The sequence below is a fragment of the Myotis nattereri genome, assembly GCF_964212035.1.
Source record: "Myotis nattereri genome assembly, chromosome: 3".
Lineage (NCBI taxonomy): Eukaryota > Metazoa > Chordata > Mammalia > Chiroptera > Vespertilionidae > Myotis > Myotis nattereri.
Genome location: NC_138077.1, coordinates 203,417,645 through 203,441,559, shown reverse-complemented (window position 1 = coordinate 203,441,559; position 23,915 = coordinate 203,417,645). Strand labels below are relative to the sequence as shown.

General features: G+C 38.7%; 1 protein-coding gene across 3 annotated transcripts in view; it reads left to right on the top strand.

Moving 5' to 3' along the window:
- CDC42 (cell division cycle 42) overlaps positions 1-15,840 on the top strand; it is a 40,704-nt gene extending 24,864 nt beyond the window's left edge. For 2 of the 3 annotated variants that reach the window (XM_081086919.1, XM_081086920.1), the window contains exons 2-6: positions 868-1,022; positions 3,589-3,661; positions 9,191-9,300; positions 9,644-9,841; positions 14,362-15,840. In XM_081086919.1, coding sequence (XP_080943045.1) covers positions 918-1,022; positions 3,589-3,661; positions 9,191-9,300; positions 9,644-9,841; positions 14,362-14,451 — 576 coding nt within the window. In that variant the 5' untranslated portion in view covers positions 868-917 and the 3' untranslated portion in view covers positions 14,452-15,840. Of the gene's footprint in view, positions 1-867; positions 1,023-3,588; positions 3,662-9,190; positions 9,301-9,643; positions 9,842-12,916; positions 13,752-14,361 lie in introns of those variants that run through there. The other variant, XM_081086918.1, reaches the window with a different exon arrangement.
- Positions 15,841-23,915: the final 8,075 nt, after the last annotated feature.

Genomic DNA, 23,915 nt, shown 5'->3' with positions numbered 1-23,915 from the left:
ATAATTAGTTCTGTTTTACAGATGAGAAAACAGGCAAAAAGAGATTAAGAGCCTGGCCAGTGTGGCTCAGTGGTTGAGCATGGACTCGTGGACCAAGAGGTCACCGGTTCAGCTCCCGGTCAGGGCATATACCCAGGTTTTGGGCTCGATCCCCAGTAGGAAGCAGCTGATCGATGATTCTCTCTTAATGATGTTTCTCTCTCTCTCTCCCTCTCCCTCTCTGAAGTCAATAAAAATATATTTTAAAAAATGTAGATTTTGGCTTCTTTATGCCACAGATATTGAATTAGTAACTAGGCATTCCGATGCTAAAACAGCTGCTGAGAATGAGGGATTACCCTGGTCTGGTTTCTCATGTTGCTCATCTCTTACAGGGGAATAGTAGTGCTCTGCTGCTTGTTGGTTATAGTCCGAGTAACTGTAGCTCTAAGGTTGGATATATGGACCATTCTTTAAAGAAGTGGCCTTTATATTGCTGTGTAATACACATACCTGTATACACTCATGGGTGTGCACATACAACTGAAGGAAAAGTTTAACAGAATATTTGGTATACTAAATGGGATTCATTCTGAAATACAAATGGCCTCTTCTCTTTCACTATAGTAAGACATATGTTGCTTTTTACACAAATTTGAACTTTTAAAAACACCAGTTAAGTAGAAATATCCAGGCATTAGAAACTTGACTCTTACTTATTATTGTGACTTTGAGCAAGTCACTATTTCTCGTTAGGTTCTTTCAGTGATAGTAGTTGGGGTACAAGTTCTGTTTTTGCTCTAAATGAATGAATCTGTTGCTAGGTGAAGAAAATAATACATATATAAGTACTAATAAATAAAACAAATATTCTTAATCTTTTTGTAGGTCATCATTGGATTTGAAATATTTAAAGTGGATATAAAACGGTTTCAGCAATGCAGACAATTAAGTGCGTTGTTGTGGGCGATGGTGCTGTTGGTAAAACATGTCTTCTGATATCCTACACAACAAACAAATTTCCATCTGAGTATGTACCGACTGTAAGTATAAAGGCTTTCATCTGTTAGTGAAACATATTATAATTTGATATCCTTTTGAAAATTCTTTCTCTGAGTGTACTGAAATATTTCTGTTGTCTGCCTTTGTTTCCTGTTTTTAAAGATCTTGACTTCTCATGGGTAAATTATATACACTTTAAAATTAAACAGCTGAAAAATCAGTGGAAAGTCAAAAGGGGTGACACAAGGGTTTGCAAGAAGTGCTGGGAGGCAAAACTCCAGTAGACAAGATTCTAAAGAGTGGTGTTCTCGGTTTGGAGAAGTATGCCCTACATCTTGGAATGAGGTGACTTTTTAATTTTTGACATCTTGGCCAATGATTAATCAGTGCTTGGAGGTCTTTTGGAATGCTTTTTGGGGTCTTATAACTTCAGAGGAAGTAGTATGTCTACACTTATTCTCCTGAGGGAGTAGAAGAGAATCTTACGGAGCTGTTGTCTTGGCGCTAATGGAGCTCCAAGTGGTTTTTAGGGGTGGAGAAGACCTCTGTTTTTGTTATGAGAATACCAACAGAAGCCTTTGGGGGTCCTCTCCCACAAATCTTTTTATTAGCTTCTTGGAAGAATAGAGGGAAAATGGGAATTACCAAGATAATGAAGAGAGAGAGAGAGAGACAGAGAGAGAGAGAGACAGAGAGACAGAGAGACAGAGAGACAGAGAGACAGAGAGAGACAGACACACACAGGGAGAGAGACAGATAGACAGACAGGGAGACAGAGTTATTTAGGGTAACACTTGTGAAAGAATGTGTTTGGGGATTCAGTGTTTGTCCCAAGTTGTTGGACCAACCCAGTGGTATAATTATGTTAAACATAGATGTGCAGTCAGTGGTGTGAGGGGAGTAGGGTTGGCCTGGCTTGGCAACATCCACCTCTGTTAAGTGAGCTGTTTTAGGGATTATGGAGCACCTGTGTGGATTAATATTGTTTGTAAGTAAAAAGGAAGAAAATATATGAGTACTTTAGGTTAATCTTCAGAGACATGAGCACTGTTAAGAGGGTGAATTGTTAAAATGTTGGTAATTATGTTTATTTGGAATTGACAGTCTATAATACCCCAAGGTGGGTAAAGTGAATGAGGTAGACCAAAATTAGGTTTCTTGGAGGGGGAGAATTTAAATGTATAATTAAATTAAAAAAATCATTTTTTTGGTGTTGGCCCCTTTGGGGACATTATAAGTGAAAGAAATTCTGAGATTGAAGGGGACTTTTAGAGATAGCATGGATCTTGTTTCATAGTGAGGGCAACTGTCAGAATGTTTGTGTTTCAGTTTCCATTAACATTATTTTCTTGTAAACATTTCTGATTGTTTATGACTGTTTAAGGTGGGCTTGTGGGTGCTCTATGTGGTTGTATGTGGATCTCTGGAAAAGGGTGAGGTATGACTTAAGAAAATAACCAATATGGTTTGAGAGCTTAACCACATTAGTTACATTTCCTTGTTCTTGTTATTAAGAACTGATTTTTCCTTTAACTGCCACCTCCCCCATGCCCTTGCTTCCACTCTTGTTTACATTTATTTTATTTATTTAAATATTTTTATTAATTTCAGAGAGGAAGGGAGAGGAAGAGAGAGATAGAAATATCAGTGATGAGAGAGAATCATTGATCAGCTGCCTCCTGCACGCTCCCTACACTGGGGATCCTATCCACTGAGCCAAACCAGCTAGGGCTAAGCAAGCTCCTAACCTGTTAAAACATGAATCAGAAAATTAGTGTTAGATAGCTAAAGGGTGTCTTGAAATGTAACATCCTCCTACTAGTTGGAAAGCATTGCTTTTTAATTGTAAATTAATTAAAAGGCATCCATGAATTAGTGTTGGGTCTTTATCCACTTAGCACCATTATTTCCCATTTTTACAAATAACTTAATACAGCCATATTAATATATATTGAGTTTGTCATGGGTTTTACAGTCTATTTGCGAATAAAGCATCTAGATCAAAGAAGGTATCTTAGGTCATGTGGTTTGTACCCAGTAACATAAACTTTATTCATGAAATCCTAGCAAATAGTCTTCTAGCCTTTAGTTGGACACTTACCTTGATTATCTTGAGGGAACCTTTATTTCTTTCTAACGGGCCTGTTGGCAACAAGGCTCTTCTTATCTTGAACCCTGAAGGGAAAAAGATTATCATGGACTGTCCTAGGAGATTTTAATTCTAGATTAAAAGGAAATGGTCTATGAAGAAATAATTTCTCAGAAGTCAGATTGAACATTGAGGTAAATTTTAAAATTATTGTCTCAAAATTTTCAAACTTAAACATGGTCATTTTGTATAGCTAGGGACTCTGCTACTGTGACATCTCTAACCCTTTTGTCCAGGCTGCTGGGGTAGAGCAGACATTTCAGAACACTCCCTGTAATTTTTCCCAGCAACCATTTAGCTCATGCAAAGGGCTTGGTCGACAACGTTGTTTATATATAAAGAAGATGGGCTAAGAGAGGAATAAGTCTTAGGAAGGAAACATCACCTTAGTTTAAGAGTTGTCCTAGCTCATTTTGACCACCTCCTTGCACACTAACAGTGTATTTTTATGTTTCTAGGTTTTTGACAACTATGCAGTCACAGTTATGATTGGTGGAGAGCCATATACTCTTGGACTTTTTGATACTGCAGGTGAAAACTTGATATCTTTTCTGATGTTTGGGTCTGTAACTATGACAGTTGCCGGTTGTCTTTTTTTGGACATTTTTGGGAAACTAGCATATTAGCAAACCATTTGCCATTTTTGTAATAGTTAGCAGAATTGAATATCATGATGGTTTTTGCTTGACCAAGAGGCAATCCCAGACCTGGAATGGCAAATAGGAGTTTGTAGGATCCTGGGTGGATGGTGTGGAAAGAGGTAAAGTAGGGTGAGAGCAGAGTACTAGTACATAGACAAGATGTATTATCACTCCCTGAAATTTGTAGTTAGCTTCATAGAGATAGCTTGTTTTTATACTACATTTGAAAACATTTTGAGGGTTATCCAATGTCTAACTTAAAATATTGACATTTGTGGTCAACTTTTCAAATTAAAGGAACAAATTTTTTTCTTTTTGAACTGTAACCAATTCTTCAGTGTTATTTCTTATTTTAACAGTGGCTGCACATCTTAATTTCTGACTTCTCACAAATTTTCAGTTCAGTTAGCCAAAGGGAAATTTCAGTGTTATCCTTTTAGTATGTAGGAATTCTAAATCTTTCACTTTTTATGAATTACCTCTCACTGACTTCTAGCTGACATAATGCTTTTATGGAGTGTATTATACTGCCCAATGCGAGGAACTGTCTAGATTCAGTTGGGAGGGTGAAATGGAGAAACAATAGTAAGCAGTTAAGTTTAGAGATCAGTAGCTTTTAATAGTGTCTTAGACCTTTTAACATTTTTGTGAGTTAAAAATTACGTGAGTAATGGTATATTCGAGGAACCTTGGAAAATAAAGAAAAAAAAAATAATGACCTATATCTCATGATATGTAAGGGATTTTGTTTTATGTGTGCCCTTGGAAGCAATCTATATATGTAAAAAAAAGATAATTTAAAATTTTATTTTAAAATTTCAAAGCATATTTTTATAAGCCTTTAAATCTTAATCAGTATTTTTTAGCTATATTCAAGTAAAGTACAATAGAATTCACTAATTTTAAGTATTCAGTTTGATAATTTTGCTGATTATAGAGTTGTGTAACCTCTACCATAATCAAGATATATCACCTTAAAAATTTCCTTGTGCCCTTTCTCTAGAAATTACAGACCTGCTTTCTGTCACTGTAGTTTTGCTTTTCTAAAGTTTCTTATGAATGGAATCATACAATATGTAGTCTTTTCTGTTTGATTTCTTACACTTAGCATAATGTTTTTGAGTTTTATCTGTGCTGTATATCAGTAGCTTATTTTTATTGGTGAGTAGTATTTCAATCTATGAATATAGCAAAGTTTATCGTTTATGAGTTGATTGATATTTGAGTTCCACTTTTAAGCTATTATGAATAATGGTGCTATGAACATTTGTATTGACTTATTTTTATTATTTTAAAAATATATTTTATTGATCTTTTACTGAGAGGAATGGAGAGGGATAGAGAGTTAGAAACATTGATGAGAGAGAAACATCAATCAGCTGCCTCCTGCACACCCCCTACTGGGGATGTGCCTGCAACCAAGGTACATGCCCTTGACCGGAATCGAACCTGGGACCCTTCAGTCCACAGACCGACGCTCTATCCACTGAGCCAAACCGGTTAGGGCTGTATTGACATATTTTATATCTCTTCAGTAAATAGCTTGGAGTGGATAAGCCTTTAGTCCTTTGATTAATATTGACTGTTTAACTTAGGTTGGCAAGACTTTAATTCTAATCAGCCTCATTTTAAACGGCATTTATAAATTTAATGTATTCAGTTTTCTATTTTAAATAATTTAGAGTGCTTGACCTGACAAGTGAAACATTACCAAGCTTTTACATACAGAACTTTAATAAACCTGGTAACTTGTGATTTCCTGTACTAATTTATCTTAAGCTGTTTTCTTTATAGCTTTCATAAAATTCTTAACAATTTCAACAAGAAATGCCAAGTTTAAGATCAGTTACTCAATTGCACATTTTAAACTGGGATCAGAATCATGTTCTTTAGTATGGCATGGTATTTTAAATGTTATAGACATGAGTGTTAAATATAAATAAGGCTAAGTTATTCCTAAATGTAACTGAAAGTTAACAAAAACAGTATTTGATTTATTTTACCTCTATATTAGATTCTGAATCTTTCTGGGAGTAAAAAGACATACATTAAGAAATAATTTTACCATCCCAGGCAAGGTAGGGGCAGGGGGCTTCCATCTCAGCTGGTTGAGGTCACTATAAGTCCCAGAGGCCTTTTTTGAGAAGCTCTGGGACCTGAGGCTGAGGTGTCCAGGGTGAGTTTCCTATCTTTGACACACTTGAGGAGACTCCATTTTCTTCTTCAAGGCCTTAATCTCAGAGTCCCCTTTCCTTGTTCAAGTCATGACATTAACTCAGTTTTCTTCTAAAGCTTTCATCCCCATTGAGATGGCGGCTGACTTTAACTGTTTGGTTGCATTTAATCTGTTGACTGTCATTTTGTTTTGAATTCTTTTTATAGCCTTCCTACCTCATGTTTGGCTGCAACTATTACGGTTATAGTTAAATAAAACTATTAAGCCCAGAGATAGGCTTCTCCCTCTGTTAAGGCCTTATTTCTATTTCTGCTTTTGATCACAAGAGTAAATTCTTGCTAGTGAGTTCCCCACAATTATTGTGTTTTTTGCTTCTGCAAATGATTTATTGCCGTGTATATATTTTTATATTTAGCTTTTTAAATTTAACATGTTTACTTAACATAGACTTTTCCCCATGCTGTAGAACCATTACCCCAAAGCCAATTGCTTTGTATGTCATAATTTAATTGTTATTCTTTTAAAAAAATGTTTTTTATTGATTTCAGAGAGAGGAAGGGAGAGGGAGAGAGAGATAGAAATATCAATAATGAGAGAGAATCATTGATTGGCTGCCTCCTGCACACCCCACACTGGGGATCAAGCCTGCAACCTGGGCATGTGCCCTGACTGGGAATCTAACTGTGACCTCCTGGTTCCTGGGTTGACACTCAACCACTGAGCCACACCAGCTGGGCTAATTATCATGTTTTGATAGCTACTCTAAATTCTTATATTCTCTCTCAATGGTGGGCAAAAAAAAAAAAAAATTATTGGCATACAAAATATTTAACTTGTCTTTCCTGCCCTTTTAAATTTTTTTATTAAGTGTAGAGTTCAGTGTCATTAAATATTTCTTTTTAATACATAGGGTTGCTGTAGCTCAGTTTTGAAATTAGAGTATTAAATCCTTCCCCTGTGACTCCTCCCTTCTCCTCACAGTTTGGAAGTGTGTGTGGCTATTTAAAAAATCATTTTAAAATATATATTTTATTGATTTTTTTACAGAGAGGAAGGGAGAGCGATAGAGAGTTAGAAACATTGATGAGAGAGAAACATCGATCAGCTGCCTCTTGCACACCCCCTACTGGGGATGTGCCCGCAACCAAGGTACATGCCTTTGACTGGAATTGAACCCGGGACCCTTGAGTCCGCAGGCCAATGCTCTATCCACTGAGCCAAACTGGTTAGGGCTTTAAAAAATCATATTATCTGAAAATAAATTGCAAGCCTACAGAATAGTCGCAAGAATAGTTCCAGGAGCGCCCATAGGCCCTTTAACCAAATTTACCAATTGTTAACATTTTCCCCTATTTGCTTTACTGTTCTTTTTAAAAATATATATATTTTTTGTTGATTTAAGAGAGGAATGGGAGAGAGAGAGAGAGAGAGAGAGAGAGAGAGAGAGAGAGAGAGAAACATCAATGATATAGAATAATTGATCGGCTGCCTCCTGTACACCCCCTGCTAGAGATTGAGCCTGAAACCTGGGCATGTGCTTTGACTGGGAATTGAACTGTGACCTCCTGGTTCATAGGTCAACATTCAACCACTGAGCCACGCCAGCCTGCTGGGCTCTTTTATGACATTTTTAAAATGACATTATTTTAATACAGGTCTATTCTCTCTTCCTCCTCCCCTTATAAAATGTTCCTTATTTTGAGTTTGGTCTGTGTTTCCTCATGATTAGACTCATGAGGAAACACAGACCAAACTATGCTATTTGTTTGGACTATCACTTTAGTGATGTCTTCTTTAAGATATAAATCTGGAGGCGCATGATCTTCATCTGTCACTCACTGCTGTTGATATTCATGTACCACTCACTGGTGATGGTCATTTTCATCAGTCAAGATGATGTCTGGTTTCTTCACAATTAGTTTACATTTCCCCCCTCTGTGGCTTATAAATAATCTTTTAGACCATGCAGATATTATTCTTTTCACCAGAATTTTTCCCCATGGATTTAGCATCCATTGAGTATTGTTGAATTATATTTTTTTCTAGGCATTCTCAGTTTCAGATACTGGTTTTATTTGCACACGTTAACTAATGTGAACCTGCTTTGGTAGTCAGGAATGGGCAATGAATATTGTAAATTGGATTTCACTGAGATTTTCGTTTCCTTAGATGGTTTCAGTGTAATCATTTCTTAATCAGATCTGAGTTAATTTTTAACCATTTCTGTAGCAACAGTTCAATGTGTTTAGTACACTGTTGTTGGATTGTTAATGGACACAAAGATTGAAAACTTCAAACTGGTAATAAAGCAAATAATATATACCATTTATTATATTCTAATGGCTTGAAATATTAAGTAGAATTAGCACAGTGAGAATTTTCTCAAATATTATCTCTATATATAAAAGCCTAAGTGACCACCTGACCGTATGATCGGTAGCTATGATGCGCATTGACCACCAGGGGGCAGATGATCAACACAGGAGCGGCTGAGCTGTGGTGACTTGGCAGCAGTGGTTCTCGGGTGATGCACCCCAGAACCAGAGGAGGGAGCCCGATTCCAGGGTGCGTCACCCAATAACCACCCTCTTGCAATCTGGGACCCCTTGGGGCAGGGGTCCTCAAACTTTTTAAACGGGCGGCCAGTTCACTGTCCCTCAGACCGTTGGAGGGCCGGACTATAGTTTAAAAAAAAACTATGAACAAATTCCTATGCATACTGCACATATCTTATTTTGAACTAAAAAAACAAAACAAGAACAAATACAATATTTGTATTTGCATGTGGCCCGCGTGCCGTAGTTTTAGGACCCCTGCCTTGGGGGATGTTAGAGAGCCAGTTTTGGCCCAATCCCTGCAGGCCAGGCTGAGGGACCCCGCCTATTGGAGGGACCCCGCTCACTCTGCAGATGCCCTCTGAGCCACTGTGCTGCCCCAGGTGTGGCTGGCCAGGGAGGGACTGCGGGTGGTGGTGGTGGCGGGAGGGTTAGCTCCAGGTCATGTCTGACCCATCTCACCTAGTCCCGCCCTGCTGGCCACATTCTAATTAATTTCAATGTGCATGAATCCATGTACCAGGGCACTAGTATTATATAAAGCCATACATTTTATTAGATAAGTTGCTTTCTCGTTAACGATCATTGTGCTGTTAGCTGCATATTTAATTTGTTGACTGGTAATTTTAATACTATGAGGATACCAACATTGAGTTGATGATTTCTCCATTTTTTTTTTCCTTCCTAGGGCAAGAGGATTATGACAGATTACGACCGCTGAGTTATCCACAAACAGATGTATTTCTAGTCTGTTTTTCAGTGGTCTCTCCATCCTCATTTGAAAATGTGAAAGAAAAGGTGAGTTGGTCAGGTATTCTTGTCCTGAAAAATGTTGTCACAGAACTTCTATTGACTTGAAAATAGATCTAGAGCAGCTGTGGGCAAACTACGGCCCGCGGGCTGGATCCGGCCGGTTTGAAATGAATAAAACTAAAAAAAAAATAGACCGTACCCTTTTATGTAATGATGTTTACTTTGAATTTATATTAGTTCACACAAACACTCCATCCATGCTTTTGTTCTGGCCCTCCGGTCCAGTTTAAGAATCCATTGTGGCCCTCAAGTCAAAAAGTTTGCCCACCCCTGATCTAGAGGTTTGTGGGTTAATGAAAGTGTAATTTTTAAAATACTTTTTCCCTAGTGGGTGCCTGAGATAACTCACCACTGTCCAAAGACTCCTTTCTTGCTTGTTGGGACCCAAATTGATCTCAGAGATGATCCCTCTACGATTGAGAAACTTGCCAAGAACAAACAGAAACCTATCACTCCAGAGACTGCTGAAAAGCTGGCCCGTGACTTGAAGGCTGTCAAGTATGTGGAGTGTTCTGCACTCACACAGGTGAGGACTGTGCGGAACCCGATTTTTATTTACAGCTGAATAGTTTGTTCGAGCATTAGGATTCAGGGGCTGTTTCTAACCGTGGTCAAGAAAGCTGCCTAGGAAGACTATGATCAGCTTCATAGTTTATATATCTTTTTCTGGATGTCTGTATTATGGAGAAATTACTAGTCTCTAAGTAAAGCTCTTGTGTTGGTGAGCTTCCATGTTGTGTTGAGTCATTTGTAGTGGTCAGGGATTGTGTTAAAAAAAAAAATTACAGGAAAGGTCCAGGTAAGCACAAATTTACAATACCCCCCTCTCCCCCCCATACACCTTAAATTTTCATCTAAATAGTACTTACCTTTTCTTGTCTATTCTATTCTGACAATTGATGCTGTACTGTTTCTGGGATAGGGAATTAGTCATAATAGAGACTTTCATGTCAGAGAAAGTTGCCATGGCTGTTTCTTAAGTATGCTTATATGTATAGTGTCTCTACAGTTTTGGGAGGCATTCCTTCTTTATGTGGCCCTCTTTCCTCTGTCTCTTTCTGAATGATTTAATTGGAACTCTTCTCATAGCTTGATGGGAAATGTCAGATTCTGAGGACAGGGAGCAGCGCTAGAGTGTGTAGACTGAGTGTTGTAACTAACCTGCGGTTTCATTTTTTTGACTTTCATGGTTATTGCAACTGATTCTCCCATTTGATTCTCTTGTCTGGGGGCAAAGGAAAGAATTATGGAACTAATTTGTGCAGAACTCTTTTATTTTACTAGTTACTGGTGGCTTTGACTTTTGAACAGTGAACAAAAACATACCTAAGTAAATTAGGGCAGGTTTGAAGGGAAGAGATTTTTTCAGTTACATTAATCTTGATTATATGTATAGTAAGATAAATGGCATATATAGTTGCATATTATGCATATATTAGGTATTTAGTATGTGGGGCCTAGACATAATTCAGTAATCTTCAGTTTAGCACTAGGTTGGATAAAGATAAAATTTTCATGTTTATCTGGATATTACACAGGATAATTTCAAGGCCTAATATTCTCCCAAACCCAGTTTTCCTTGGCAATTTAGTTGTATTGTAAAAGCAGATATTTAAAACTAAATAAGATTTTACATTTTATCACACACAGCACTTACTGATATTTTAAAAAAATGCCTGATGCTTCTGTATTTTGATACCATACTCAGAAAAGTGTTCATGTGTTTGTTGGGGAAGGATATGTGTGGAACGTGTGTGTCAGATTATAATTAATTATTATATGCATCTTTTGCATACCCCTTTTCTCTAAATATGGGTTGTTTTGGGGGTGGGGGCAAGTGGACCCAATTTTAGGTCACTGATGAAGCTTATTTTAAAGAATTGGATGCTTCCATATATGACTTTTTTTTTTAAAGCAGTATGAACAGGTTTATATAGTAAGTCATTTTGCAAAGAATAAGAATTTGAAAAGGTCTTAGCAACTGTGTTTTTCTTACCAGATTTTTATGTTGGAGAAGTTAAAAGAGAAGATAGAAAATAGGGTCCATGGTTATGTTTGGGAGCTAGAACTTTTAGGATTACAAATTCTGTTTGTTGGTTTCTCTAAAAGTAAACTATATAATCAGATAGTTTGTGGGTAAAAGTGAAGATTAGTTTTGTTTTGTAGGGAATTAGTTGATCTTTGCCAATAAACAAGAGAAGATTTCCTTCTTATTAAGGAATGCTCTAGTTTCTAATAGCTTTTCTCCACTTTTTTCCCTTATAGAATGTATTTTCCTTTCCATTCTCCCTTCTTCCTTTTATATTTGACTACTAGAATTTGCTCCTACATGTGTAGAAAGAATTTCAGAAGATCTTTAATTTTTGTTTAGCATTTCTACTTTGTAAAAGATATGGAAAGAAGAAAACTTTTTAACCGCTTTGCTTCTTTTTAAGTACTTATTGTTATTTTTGATTTATTTTGTACCTAATAGAATGTGTAAGTGCCAGTCCTCTGGGATGCATTGGTGGGGCTGTGGTGGGAATAGGGTAGGGGTGGGAATATCTGGGGTAGTCTGGGGCTGGTACTTGTTACTGGAACTGTATTCTGGAACTTTCACAAATTTTTTATTTGGGATCAAACTGACATAAAGAACATGTGAAACTTCTTTGGGTGGTAAACCTGTGGCTTCAGATTTAGGTGAGTTTAGGTGAGTCTGTAGACCTGGGCCCAAGGTACCAGTACTACTGAATCACTGTCACGTTGGAGTTCTGCCTGAGGTGTAAGTGTATTTATGCATCTTAATCCCTGTAGATCTGGGAATATTCTTTGTTTTCACTTCATGCTTTTATGCTCTGATACCCATGCAGACACCTTAAGCATTGGACTGCTTGCTAAAACTCATTCTAGGATCCCATTCTTTGTTTTCCTATAACTTGGGTGGTGGTTACTTGCTCTGATAACATTACTGAATAACTGAAGTGTTTGCTGTTTCTAGAGTCTGTTCTTTAAACTTTTCCCCGTTGGTACTGTTGAACAATTAACACTCTTTCTAAATGTCTGAACCTTTTTGTTCTGGGAAACTGACTTTGAGATCCTGATTAATTCCATCCAGCTATGTCATTGAATCTAGAAACATGCAGCATGCCTGTTAGTCTGCTATTTGTGTACTTCAGTTATTCAGGGGCTGAATTCACAGAATTCTGAAATTTAATAGATTTCAAAATGTGTTTGCCATTCTTATCATTAGAAATACTGGGGAATTTACAAGGCTTACTTACACAATGCAGCTCTTGTGTTTGCATATCTATTTTCCTCTCCTGGCATTATTTTCATTAAAATGTAATATTAGATTTCAAAGTGTGATTGTTTTAGAAGTCAACATAGGACATTTTCATAAAAATTTCTTTCTTGTTCAGTTAACCTTTTTGAAGTAAGAAGTTTCTGTTCAGTTACGTACTTTCCCAGTAATGGGCCTAAGTCTTACATTCTGGCATTTATTTTTCTTAAGGCACATTGCTTCTGTGAATCCAGCCCATTTAATCCAGACTGCTATTGTATCTGCTAGTCTTTCTAACCTCTAACCTGGCTGCTATTCTCTCTCCTCCCCTCTGTCTTGTAGAGAGGTCTGAAGAATGTGTTTGATGAGGCTATCCTAGCTGCCCTCGAGCCTCCGGAAACTCAACCCAAAAGGAAGTGCTGTATATTCTAAACTGTTTCTCCTTCCCCTCTTTGCTGCTGCTTCCTGCCCCACTACTGTAGAAAGATCATTTAAAAACAAAGGAATAAAACCATCCTGTTTGAAAGCCTCTGTGTCTTTTTACTCACCACCTTAGAGCAAACTCTGTATTAGTTTTTGATCAAGAATGCAATATCTTATAGAATATTTTGTGTGATCAGTAGTCAAGTTGCTGCTTGAGTTGCCTGATGCTCAGAGCTTTTTGGTTTGGATTACTATTGCAAAAGGGAACTTGGTCTAGCATTAAGAATGTCCTCTTGGAGAAAATAAGAGTTTAACACTTCTAGATCTTAGTTTAGATGGAGAAAATAACACAAACATCATTTTATTCTTATGATCAATTGTTAATTGTAATTGCATGACAAACTTTATGGAAAAAGGGTGACTTGCTAGTAGAGTGTAATGGGGAAGGGACGGTTTTTTCCTGGTTTTCCTTTGTGCAGTGAAACTTGGTGTTGCTGTTGCTTTGGCTGTCTGTGCTGCAGTGGAGTATTTGTCAGTCCGGGGTGGGAAAGATTGATGTATCTGCTACTGCTTTATGAGATTATTTGTTACATTATCTTTTAAGAATAGCATCCATTTTAACAGTTGACTTACGGTTTGTTTATGTTGAGATGTAAAGCTGCCACCTTTATATTTTCTTCTGATTTTGTCCTTGTGAGGGAAACATACAATTGTGGTTACCTTCAAATTTTGAAATTAAAAATATACAATTGTTTGTATAAATGCCTGATGAAGCTTTATTCCTGTTGCACTGACTGGCTCTAGTTTTATATATGTATCAGGTACCCATATTTTTGCTTCCTTGAATCCCCTTGGCTCTGTGTAATTGGTGGGATAAAGGGAGTTCAGAGTGAATATCTTTGCAGCCACTGTAATCGCTCTCTCCATCTTTGCCTGTGCCTTCATGTAATACGGATGCCACTGCCTGGTGCCCATCCTCCCATATCCAGCTGTTTCATTTGAATGCAGAGCTGCTTCACTTGTTTTTATGTAAAATGTTTCAGCAGCACATTACAAAACGCACATTGAATGAGCAAATGACACATGTGCTTGTTTGCTTCTTGTGACATACATTGGTCTGCAAAAAGCTTTCTCAAAGGACCACTGTCTCACTCATGAATATCTTCTCCTCTGAATTGCTGGATCCTTCCAGGGCCCTGCCTGGACAAAACTTGATGAAGTGAGATGATTGTGTTGCGATTCAGGATTGTTTTTAATGTTTTGTTCTTTGCCAACTTTTGGGATTTGAATGTTTTTAATTCGAACTTCAACTTTCTTATACTGAAAATCAGACTGGCCATTTTTTTTCTTTCTACCCCTTTCAGAAAGGCCTAAAGAATGTATTTGACGAAGCAATATTGGCTGCCCTGGAGCCTCCAGAACCTAAGAAGAGCCGCAGGTGTGTGCTGCTATGAACATCTCTCCAGAGCCCTTTCTGCACAGCTGGTTTCGGCATCATACTAAAAGCAATGTTTAAATCAAACTAAAGATTAAAAATTAAAATTCGTTTTTGCAATAATGACAAATGCCCTGCACCTACCCATATGCACTCGTGTGAAACAAGGCCCATAGATAGGGTCCCTTTCCCCCTCTCAGTACTAGTTAATTTTGAGTAATTGTGTATTGTCAGAAAAGTGATCAGTACTAGTTTTTGTTTTGTTTTTTGTTTTGTTTAAAAGCAAGGCATGCTTGTGATGACTCTGTAACAGACTAATTCGGGTTGTTGAAGCTGCTCCCGGGTTCCACTCTGGAGAGTGAGTGATCTGAGACATCTAGTATTTTTTTTTTTTTTTTTTTTTTTTTGCGGTGGGAGGGGAGGGGTGTGTGTGTGGAGTTTGTTTTTATTTAGTCATTTAAAAAAATTTGTTAACCATTGGACAACCCTTTAGGTGAGGAGGATGGAGTGATTCCACATTCCACTTCCTAGATCTAGTGTAGAAAACACGCTCCCCACCGGTGCTCTTCGGAAGGGGTGTGGTCAGCGCCTCACTTAGTGACATGCTCCTTTTTGAAAGTTGCCTTTTCTCTCCCCCCTCGAGTAGGTTCAGTATTGGATGACACTCATGAAAGTGGGTGGCACCTGTCTTGCCCCTCCTCTTTTCTAGGATGCACTATATATGTGACTGACTGTCAAGGAAATTTGTTAGCCGTTTGCTAATTTTTTTTTTTAAGTTAATGTCTAACTTCTTTCACTGATAAATGAAGAAAATATTGCACCTTTTGAAATATACCAAATGGATTAAGTACATAATTAAAAAAACATTTTTTCCTTGTCAGTCATTGTTTTATATGCTTAGCATAGATGTGCAGCTTAATAGTGTATGATATGGTGTTCCTAGAACACAGCTGAAGACCTGGTATATATGAGGGGTGCTAGAAGACAGATGTCTGTGGAATGTTCACATCCTCTTCAAGTTATGGGGATGGAGACCTGCTTCATTAAGAAGCTAGGGGTGGGGTGGGGGTGGGGAGAACATTTAACAACATGGGGACCAGTCAGGGGAATCCCCTTCTTTCTGTTTTGCATGAGGAACCCTAGAGCAGCCAGTTGAGGCTCTCTAGTTTAATAAAAACCATGGAGAGAGTCTTATGAAGACTCTTCATAAGTGTTATTAGGGATTTTATCAGTTTATTTTGGTTGCAGTTTCCAACATTTTTGAAAATGTTTAGGTAATATTCTCCACCTTCCCCAAATCCTAATTCTTGTAGTTTCATTAGTGTTGAACCAATGCTTTCTCATGTCTCAATTCTATGTATATGCATTCTTTTCAGATGTATTAAACAAACAAAAAAACCCTTCACAAGCCAGCCTGGGGGTTGTTATTTCCCTCCGCCTCTTTTTTAGATACTTAGCAATGGGAACTTAACTGGACTCTTATTAACATCAATTTCTAACAAATTTTGGGATAAGATTTTAAAAGCTTTATTTCATTTTTGGCATTCAGTTTGAGATAATGCTTTTTACTCCATGTACTCAGGTTTGTGCCTTCTCCCCTAAGTTTGGCATGTAGCCTGCAAACTATTCAATACCAAGTAGGTTCTTAACAGGTCTTTGTGAAGAGTGTTTAGGAAGCGCACCGCTCATATTGGAAGGAAGCATACCTCTAATCCATGGGTTAGTTGGGAAGCAGCCAGTTCCTCCAAGTTTTCTGTATCTGTGGTTTTCAAACTTGGCTGCTTACTGGAGTGCCACCTGAGCAATGGGGTATTTAAAAGTTTTCCAGGTATTTCCAAAATGGCAGCCAAGTTTGAGAACTGTTGCTGGGTGGTTAACCCAAACTGCTTCTCTCAGATTCTAGATTCTGTGCTGTGAATCTGAATATGGGACACATTTTCTTTAGGTGGCCAGAATGATTCATTTACCTTAAGAGTATAATACTGATCTGTCTGAGAATTTTAGAAACTAAGAACTGTTAATCCCCCAGTTAATAAGGTTGATATAGTGTAGCTCATTTTGATAGTTTTTTACAGAGTCATGTTTGCCTTGATTTCATACTGTACTAGAACCAAGCTGGGTTGGTTGGGAAGGGGTTAGGAAGAGGCAGATCTAAGTTTTACTATTTTACCAAGATGTGTTATTACTACTAACCTAGTGCGTGAAATTGCGTGAGACCCGGGACCCCCCCAAATCCCGGCGCGCCGCAGGACCCAGAGTCAAGTCCCCGCCCACCTGCACGCACCTCGCCACGCACGCAGCCCCGCCAACCTGTCACGGGCCTCGGTTGGCACGGGCCTCGCTGCGCGCGCAGCCTCCTGGTGACCGGTCTTTGGTCGTTATAGCATTACGACCACTGTTTGTTTTTTTTTTAATATATTTTATTTTTTTACAGAGAGGAAGGGAGAGAGACAGAGAGTTAGAAACATCGATGAGAGAGAAACATCCATCAGCTGCCTCCTGCACATCTCCCACTGGGGATATGCCCGCAACCCAGGTACATGCCCCTGACCGGAATCGAACCTGGGACCTTTCAGTCCGCAAGCCGACGCTCTATCCACTGAGCCAAACCGGTTTTGGCGCGACCACTGGTTTTTATTATATAGATTTTTGTTGACTGTACTAGGAGGGGTACCTGGATTGAGACTCTGTGAAGCAGGTACTACGTATCCCTAGTTTTTAGTACATGGCATATAGGTCCATTCTGATTATTGCTATATCCCTGGCCTAGAGCAGTGCTTGACATATGAGATGGGTACATGATATCAAGAATGAATAAATGAAATAAGGCAGGTCACATGATTGTGTCAAATTATGCACACATCAGAAAAACAATAGTGACAGAAGATTGATGCTAACATTGTTTTCTAATTAAAGTTTCAATTTCACTTTCATGTATCAGAAGAATGTGGGTGGCAAATAGATGAAGCTAACATTATTTTCTACTTAAATATTGCTTTCTATTTGACTTAAGAAATGTGTCTGTAATCTTGGCTTAGTGAGTGATACTGCCCAGTTTGGAAAAGGGTTATTTTAAACAGTCCTTAGCAGACTTAGCATGTGACAAAATTTACATTATTTAGGCTAATACATCACTGGTTTTCTAAAATAACGTTTTACTGAAGGTCTTAGTAATAGGTTCTGTAGTTTGTTACAGTTGCATCCTTAGAGCTGGATTTTATGCCAGAAGAGTAGTATATTCTAATGGGAAGAAAGGGTTGTGTTATGAAAGGAATAATTGCAGTATTTCCTTATTCTAAGATGTATTTTTCCTCACATTTTTATGTTATAATCAGAATACCGCTTAAAATTTCTGTGTACATTTAATGTAGAGTACATTTTTTTTTTGTTCGAAGAGCTGTCATTAAATCAGTAGTGTCTTATAATTTTTATCTTCATAAATGGATAAAGGTATTTCTTTTTCCTCATTGTTAGGTTTGGGCTATTTTCTCCCATTCTGATGATGTTGGTTACTTGGTTGCTGAGTGCCAAGAAACTCTGGTATATACGGGCACTGCTTCTTGAGAAGGATTGGTACAGCTAACATACGTTGGAAATTTAACAGTGTGGGAGAGAGACATTTCACCAGGAAGTAGCAACTCTAGTACTTTCAGAAAGGGCTGAGCCCTTCAGTGGTTAGGGTATCACTGCTTGATATATGAGAGAAGTAGCTTTAAGTCACTGTTCTAGTTTAGCTCCCCTTGGCCTTACCCCAAGTCCTCCCAGCTCAGAGCGTGGTGATTTAACTACTGAGAACAACAGAAGGCCTCACCTTACCATTTGCTTTCCAGGGCTATTTAAATACTTCTCAGTTTATATATTACTTGGAGTTTTTTCCAAAGTGCCCCTACGTTGTTTTTTTTTTTTAAAAGTTACTTTTATTAGATATTGCTACAATAATATTGCATTATAAGCCATCCTAACAGTGGCTTGCTACAATAAGCACTTATTTTTTGTGTGCATGGATCAGTTGGGTTTTGCCTCCAGGCTTCAGATTGGGCTCAGGTTGGCTCCATGTTTTTTATTCTGGAGCCTGGCTCCAGAAAACAGGCAATCCTGAGAGTTGACTTCTTTCTCATGGTGAGCCAAAGGGGTGTGAGGTCAAGCACATTTAAGATTTCTCATGTTCCATTACCCAGAGGTTTCCATATACCCAACCCCAAAGTTTGTGCCACTTACTCATTCAAAATTCATATTTAGTAAATTCAAAAATAGGGTTTTTTAAAAAGCATTTACTAAGACTCTAAGAATATAACTAAAAATGTGGGCTCCTGACTTGTAGTTGGATTTTTTAAAAAATATGCTTTTATTGATTTCAGAGAGAGGAAGGAGAGGGAGTGAGGGATAGAAACATTAATGATGAGAGAGAATCACCAGTGAGCTGCCACCTGCATCTCCCCTCCCCCACCCTTCCCCCGCCAGGATTGAACCCGCAACCCCGGCATGTGCCCTGATTGGGAACCGAATTGTGACTTCCTGGTTCATAGGTTGATGATTGACCACTGAGCCATTGAGCCATATTGGCCAGGCTGGAATTTTCCTTAAAATTTTGATAGCTGCTTCCTCTTGAATAGCCGTGTGGTCCCATCCCATTTTTAGAGTGGTTCTCAAGAGAGTAAAAACCAGAAAAGAACAAAAAGTAAAAATCTTAAAAATCTTATCTGTGCATGCCCATGCCATACATTTATTGGTCAGAGCACTTGTTCCATACTGGGCACTGGAGACCTGGGGAAGGACAGCCCTAACTCAGCGTATCCTTTGGTAGGTAACTTTCACTCTCCTGGCCTCTATCTGTAAAATAATTAGTGCTTTATCATTGTTGAGGTCTCAGATGCAAGTCAGGTGCCTGGTTCAATTAATGGGAAGCTTAAAAAATTCCCCGTAGAGTGGAACCTGCTAGTTCTTAAAAGCACCTCAGATAGGATTTAAAAGGTATTTTTATTGATTTCAGAGAGGAAGGGAGAGGGAGAGACATAGACACATAGGTTGATGCTCAACCACTGAGCCAGGCGAGCCGGGCTCCCCAAGTAGTATTTACCTGGTTGATGAGCTACGCATGGGGATTAGTGCACACCTCAGTGATTCGTAACTTCGGCTGCGTGACTATCACCTTCGGAGCTCATTTATAAGAGAGGTCAATACTGCCTGCGCCATTTCAATCAATCCCTGGAGACAGAGTCTGGTTTTTCAAATTATTTTTTTTAGTGATCACTTCTTTAAAGCTCACCAGATTATTTTAATAGGCCATCCAGGTTTGAGAATCATGACATTAGATGATTTCTTAAGGTTTCATTTACACTTGACATGAGTTTTAGAGTAAGTTTGGGCTACATGTCTTTATAGTTTTATTTGTTCTTTTAGGAAAGAGGTTTTCCAAACTTGTGGTCCCAAACTCACACTCAGTTCTTGACTCCTTATTTAGAAATAAGCTTAACAAAGTTCATGTAATCTTGCTGGTAGACTGGCACAGATATTTTGGGCAGATTCCTAAGTAATTAAATTAAGAAGGTAAGTATTTGAGTTGTAGAGATCAACTAAGGTTTTCTAAGTCAAAGCTAGAATGTAGAGGAAGGCTGTATTTCCCTGATAACTTCAAGACAAGTGTGCTCTACACATCTCACTGGATGGAGATGGATATCTTTTTCACTTAGGATATTCTAATTCATCTGCTGAGAGTACATAGGACCAAATTCCAAATAGTGTAAGTTACTGCTAGAAATGAGTATGAAATTGAAGTTATTCCAGGACTAAATTGGTCTTCTATGATGTGAAGTCTCTAGCTAAGCTAAAAACACCATCATTTTATCCTGGCCTGTGTGGCTCAGTGGTTATTGGGTCCCATGCACTGAAAGGTTGCTGGTTCAATTCCCGGTCAGGGCACATGCCTGGGTTTCGGGCTCCATCCCTAGTAGGAGGCGTGCAGGAGGCAGCTGATCTATGTTTCACTCTCACATCAATGTTTCTATCTCTCCCTTTCCTCACTCTAAAAATCACTTAAAAAATCTTTAAAAACACCATTATTTTATCATTTTATTCCTCTGCTGCAGATTGCCCTCCCCCCAACCCCCATTATTTGTCAGACCTTTGGGCGGGGTGTGGACCAGTGTTAAGTGGCTTTATTTTCCCCTCTTGTCAGCGAATATTTAGTTCCAGGTGGATTGATTTTCTTAATTTTTTTTTAACATCTGAGTGATTAAACAGGTATCAGCTTCCTCTGTGTATTAGCCTTATACTGTGAATTGATATTTAATTGGATAGGATCTTAGTTTCCGTGTTTTGATTTATAATTTAGCTGTAATTTCTTTTTTTTAAATTCTCACCCAAGGACATTTTTCCATTGATTTTTAGAGAGAGAGGAAAAGACAGAAACATCAATGTGAGAGAAACACATCAATTGGTTGCCTCCTGTATGCATCCTGACCAGGGCCCAGGTCGGGAAGGAGCCTGCAACCAAGGTAACTGCCCTTGACCGGAATTAAACCCAGGACCCTTTGGTCCACAGGCTGATGCTCTATGCTCTGAGCCAAATCAACTAGGGCTGGTTTAGCTATAATTTGATGCAAAGTCCAGTAGCCAGCCTTCTCAGAAGCAGGAACTGGAGAGGTACCTGTGTGGGTTTGCAAATACTAGCTAGTATTTCTTTCTGACCCTCAGCCTTGGACTGAAGTTCTTTCTTAACTCTCTGATCATGGGCTATTGGGATGAAGATGGGAAAGCTCGTGCCACTGCCAGGATGTCTATTTCTTGTTTCTTTTAAACAATGTATTGAGCTACTTTAACTCGGGCTCCTGTTTTCTCTTTCCCAGTGAGCCGGCCTGTTGGCTTCTTGGATTATTGAGATGAGCTCCACCTAGTGGTGAATTTGCTAAAATTCTGGTGGTTGAACCGAGGGTACCCAATTTCTGGACACCACTTCTTATGGGATCTTGATAAATGTCTGAAGGGAGAGGATAAGGTGATGACGAAGAAAGGACATAAGGCTGAGTAAATGTACTGATGGACTAGGGAGACTTATGGATTCTTTAGGAGAGGTGAAGAGTCAGTCTTAGAATTCATAGGCATTTAAAAAAAAAAAAATCCAAGGTGATGTCTGCTGTAGGGAAATAATTGACCTTGAGTTTCTTTTCTGGCCTTGCTAGCTGTGTGACTTTGGATAAACAGTGAATGTCCCTGATCTTTTGCTTCATCTGTAATTTAGAAATAATATCTACACCTTAGGGTTGAGCATGAGGATTAAATGAGGTCATATATGTGAATATGTTCTGTAAACACAAAAGTGCTATGCAAATATTAACAGCTACAAGATTTGCATTGCAATGGAAAGAATTTAGGTTATATATGAGGAATTATTTACTTATATATATCTTTGTCACATGCCACTGGGTGTATATTGGGGATTTTGTATTTTAGTAATTACAGGAGTACACATTTAGTATTTAAAAACTAGGATGTTGGAGCTCAAGGTACGTCACAGCTTTACAGCTTTTTTTCTATCCTTACCTGAGGATATGTTTATTGATTTTGGAAAGATAGGGAGAAAGGGAGGGAGGGAGGGAGGGAGAGAGAGGAGAGAGAGAGAAAGAAACATTGATAAACATTGATGTGAGAGAGAAACATTCGTCGGTTGCTTTCTGACTGGGGATCGAACTTGCAGCCTAGGTATGTGCCTTGACTAGGGACCAAACAACTTTTTGGTGTACAGGACGCTGCTCCAACCAACTGAGCAACCCAGTTAGGGCTAGAGCTTTCTTTAAGAAGAAGCTAAGACCTAAAGATGGAGTTTTCTCCTAGCTTTTTAATTTTGTGGAAGTATTTCATTTACACACTAAATTGTATCTGAAGAGCTCTAGATACTTTACCTTTGTTTTTAGGGCCCCTGGAAGGCAGGAAAACAAAAACCTCTGCAGATCAGGTTAGTTGTACGGTTTTCCCAGTGTCCCAGAGTTACCAGGACTGGTTGGTTGCCTTAGGTTGGCCAAACCTCTGAGGCTAGCATGAGGATCTTTCTGGACCAAGCCAGTTTATGAACATCAAGGGATAAGAAACGTTCAGAAGATGTTATTACATTAAAAACTACAAATCTCCCTAAAGCTTTTGTTTTGTGTAGTCTATTTAACATATTTATTTAGTACCAAGAGGCCCTCTGTTAGATAGCATGGTGGATGAAGATGGTTCTAGTAAGAATGAGAGTAAGTAAGAGAGGGTAATTTAATATACCAGGAAAAGAAGAGAAAGTACAGTTGTGTGTGTATATTGTTGGGGGATGATGGAGTGAGGAGTGGAAAGAAATCAGGAAAAAGCTGACACTTTAGATGTACTTAAAAGATGGGTCTGACTTGGAAATGAGCTATATGGGGTGGGGGTGGAGGCAGGTGGGTGAGTATAGATTTCTGGAAGGGAGGAATGTGAACAAAGATGGGGGACACCTGGCATGTTTGGGAAGTAGTCACCTGCTTAGGGATAGGTGTAGTAGGTAGAAAGCTAGCTCTCAAGGGCCCCCAGAAACAAATGAGTGAATTAAAGAGGGAGCATTAATCATACTGGTGGAGGACTATTCTAATTGCCTAGGATCATAAAAGAAATGGAACATACCCTTTGGTGAAAGAAGAGCTGTTTATTAAGCACTTGCTGTGCTTTGGACTGTGTTAAACCCACAGTGTTACCACATTTATTTCAACAGCTATATGACGTTGATACTACAAGTATCTTCATTTTATAGATAAGGACTCCTAGACACCATAATTGGTTGATACCTCCAGCCAGAGTTGGAACTCGGGTCTGATTCTGGAGCCTGTATGTTTAACCATATGTATCTTAATGAAAATAACATACGTATGACTAATTACAAAGCTGAAAATTGCAGTTCAAGCATCCTTAATGCTAGGGCAAGCGTAGTGATATAAAAGCTTCATCTACAGTGGCAGATTGGGTAGGAGCGTTAAAGGGAAGGTGACTTAATTGTAGCATGAGAGAAAGATAGCCTTTGTCTTTTGTATGAGATGCCTTTGCATTTGGGTAGCGAGCCCCTAGAACAGGGTGGGCAAACTTTTTGACTCGAGGGCCACAATGGGTTCTTAAACTGGACCGGAGGGCCGGAACAAAAGCATGGATGGAGTGTTTGTGTGAACTAATATAAATTCAAAGTAAACATCATTACATAAAAGGGTACGAAATTTTTTTTTTTTTTTTAGTTTTATTCATTTCAAACGGGCTGGATCCGGCCCGCGGGCCGTAGTTTGCCCACGGCTGCCCTAGAGTCATTAGAGCAGCCTGTGTGTTGGCAGAGCAGGGTTTGTGGAGAAAGCTGGGCCTTACTGATTACCCAGGCCGGGGGGATGGTGGGAGTGCCATCCCTTTCTCTTCACCATGCCACATAAAGGCTAGAATCGCACCATTGTTTCCACATATCCAATGTAGTCCTCATCAGGAGGAAGGAACCCTGTT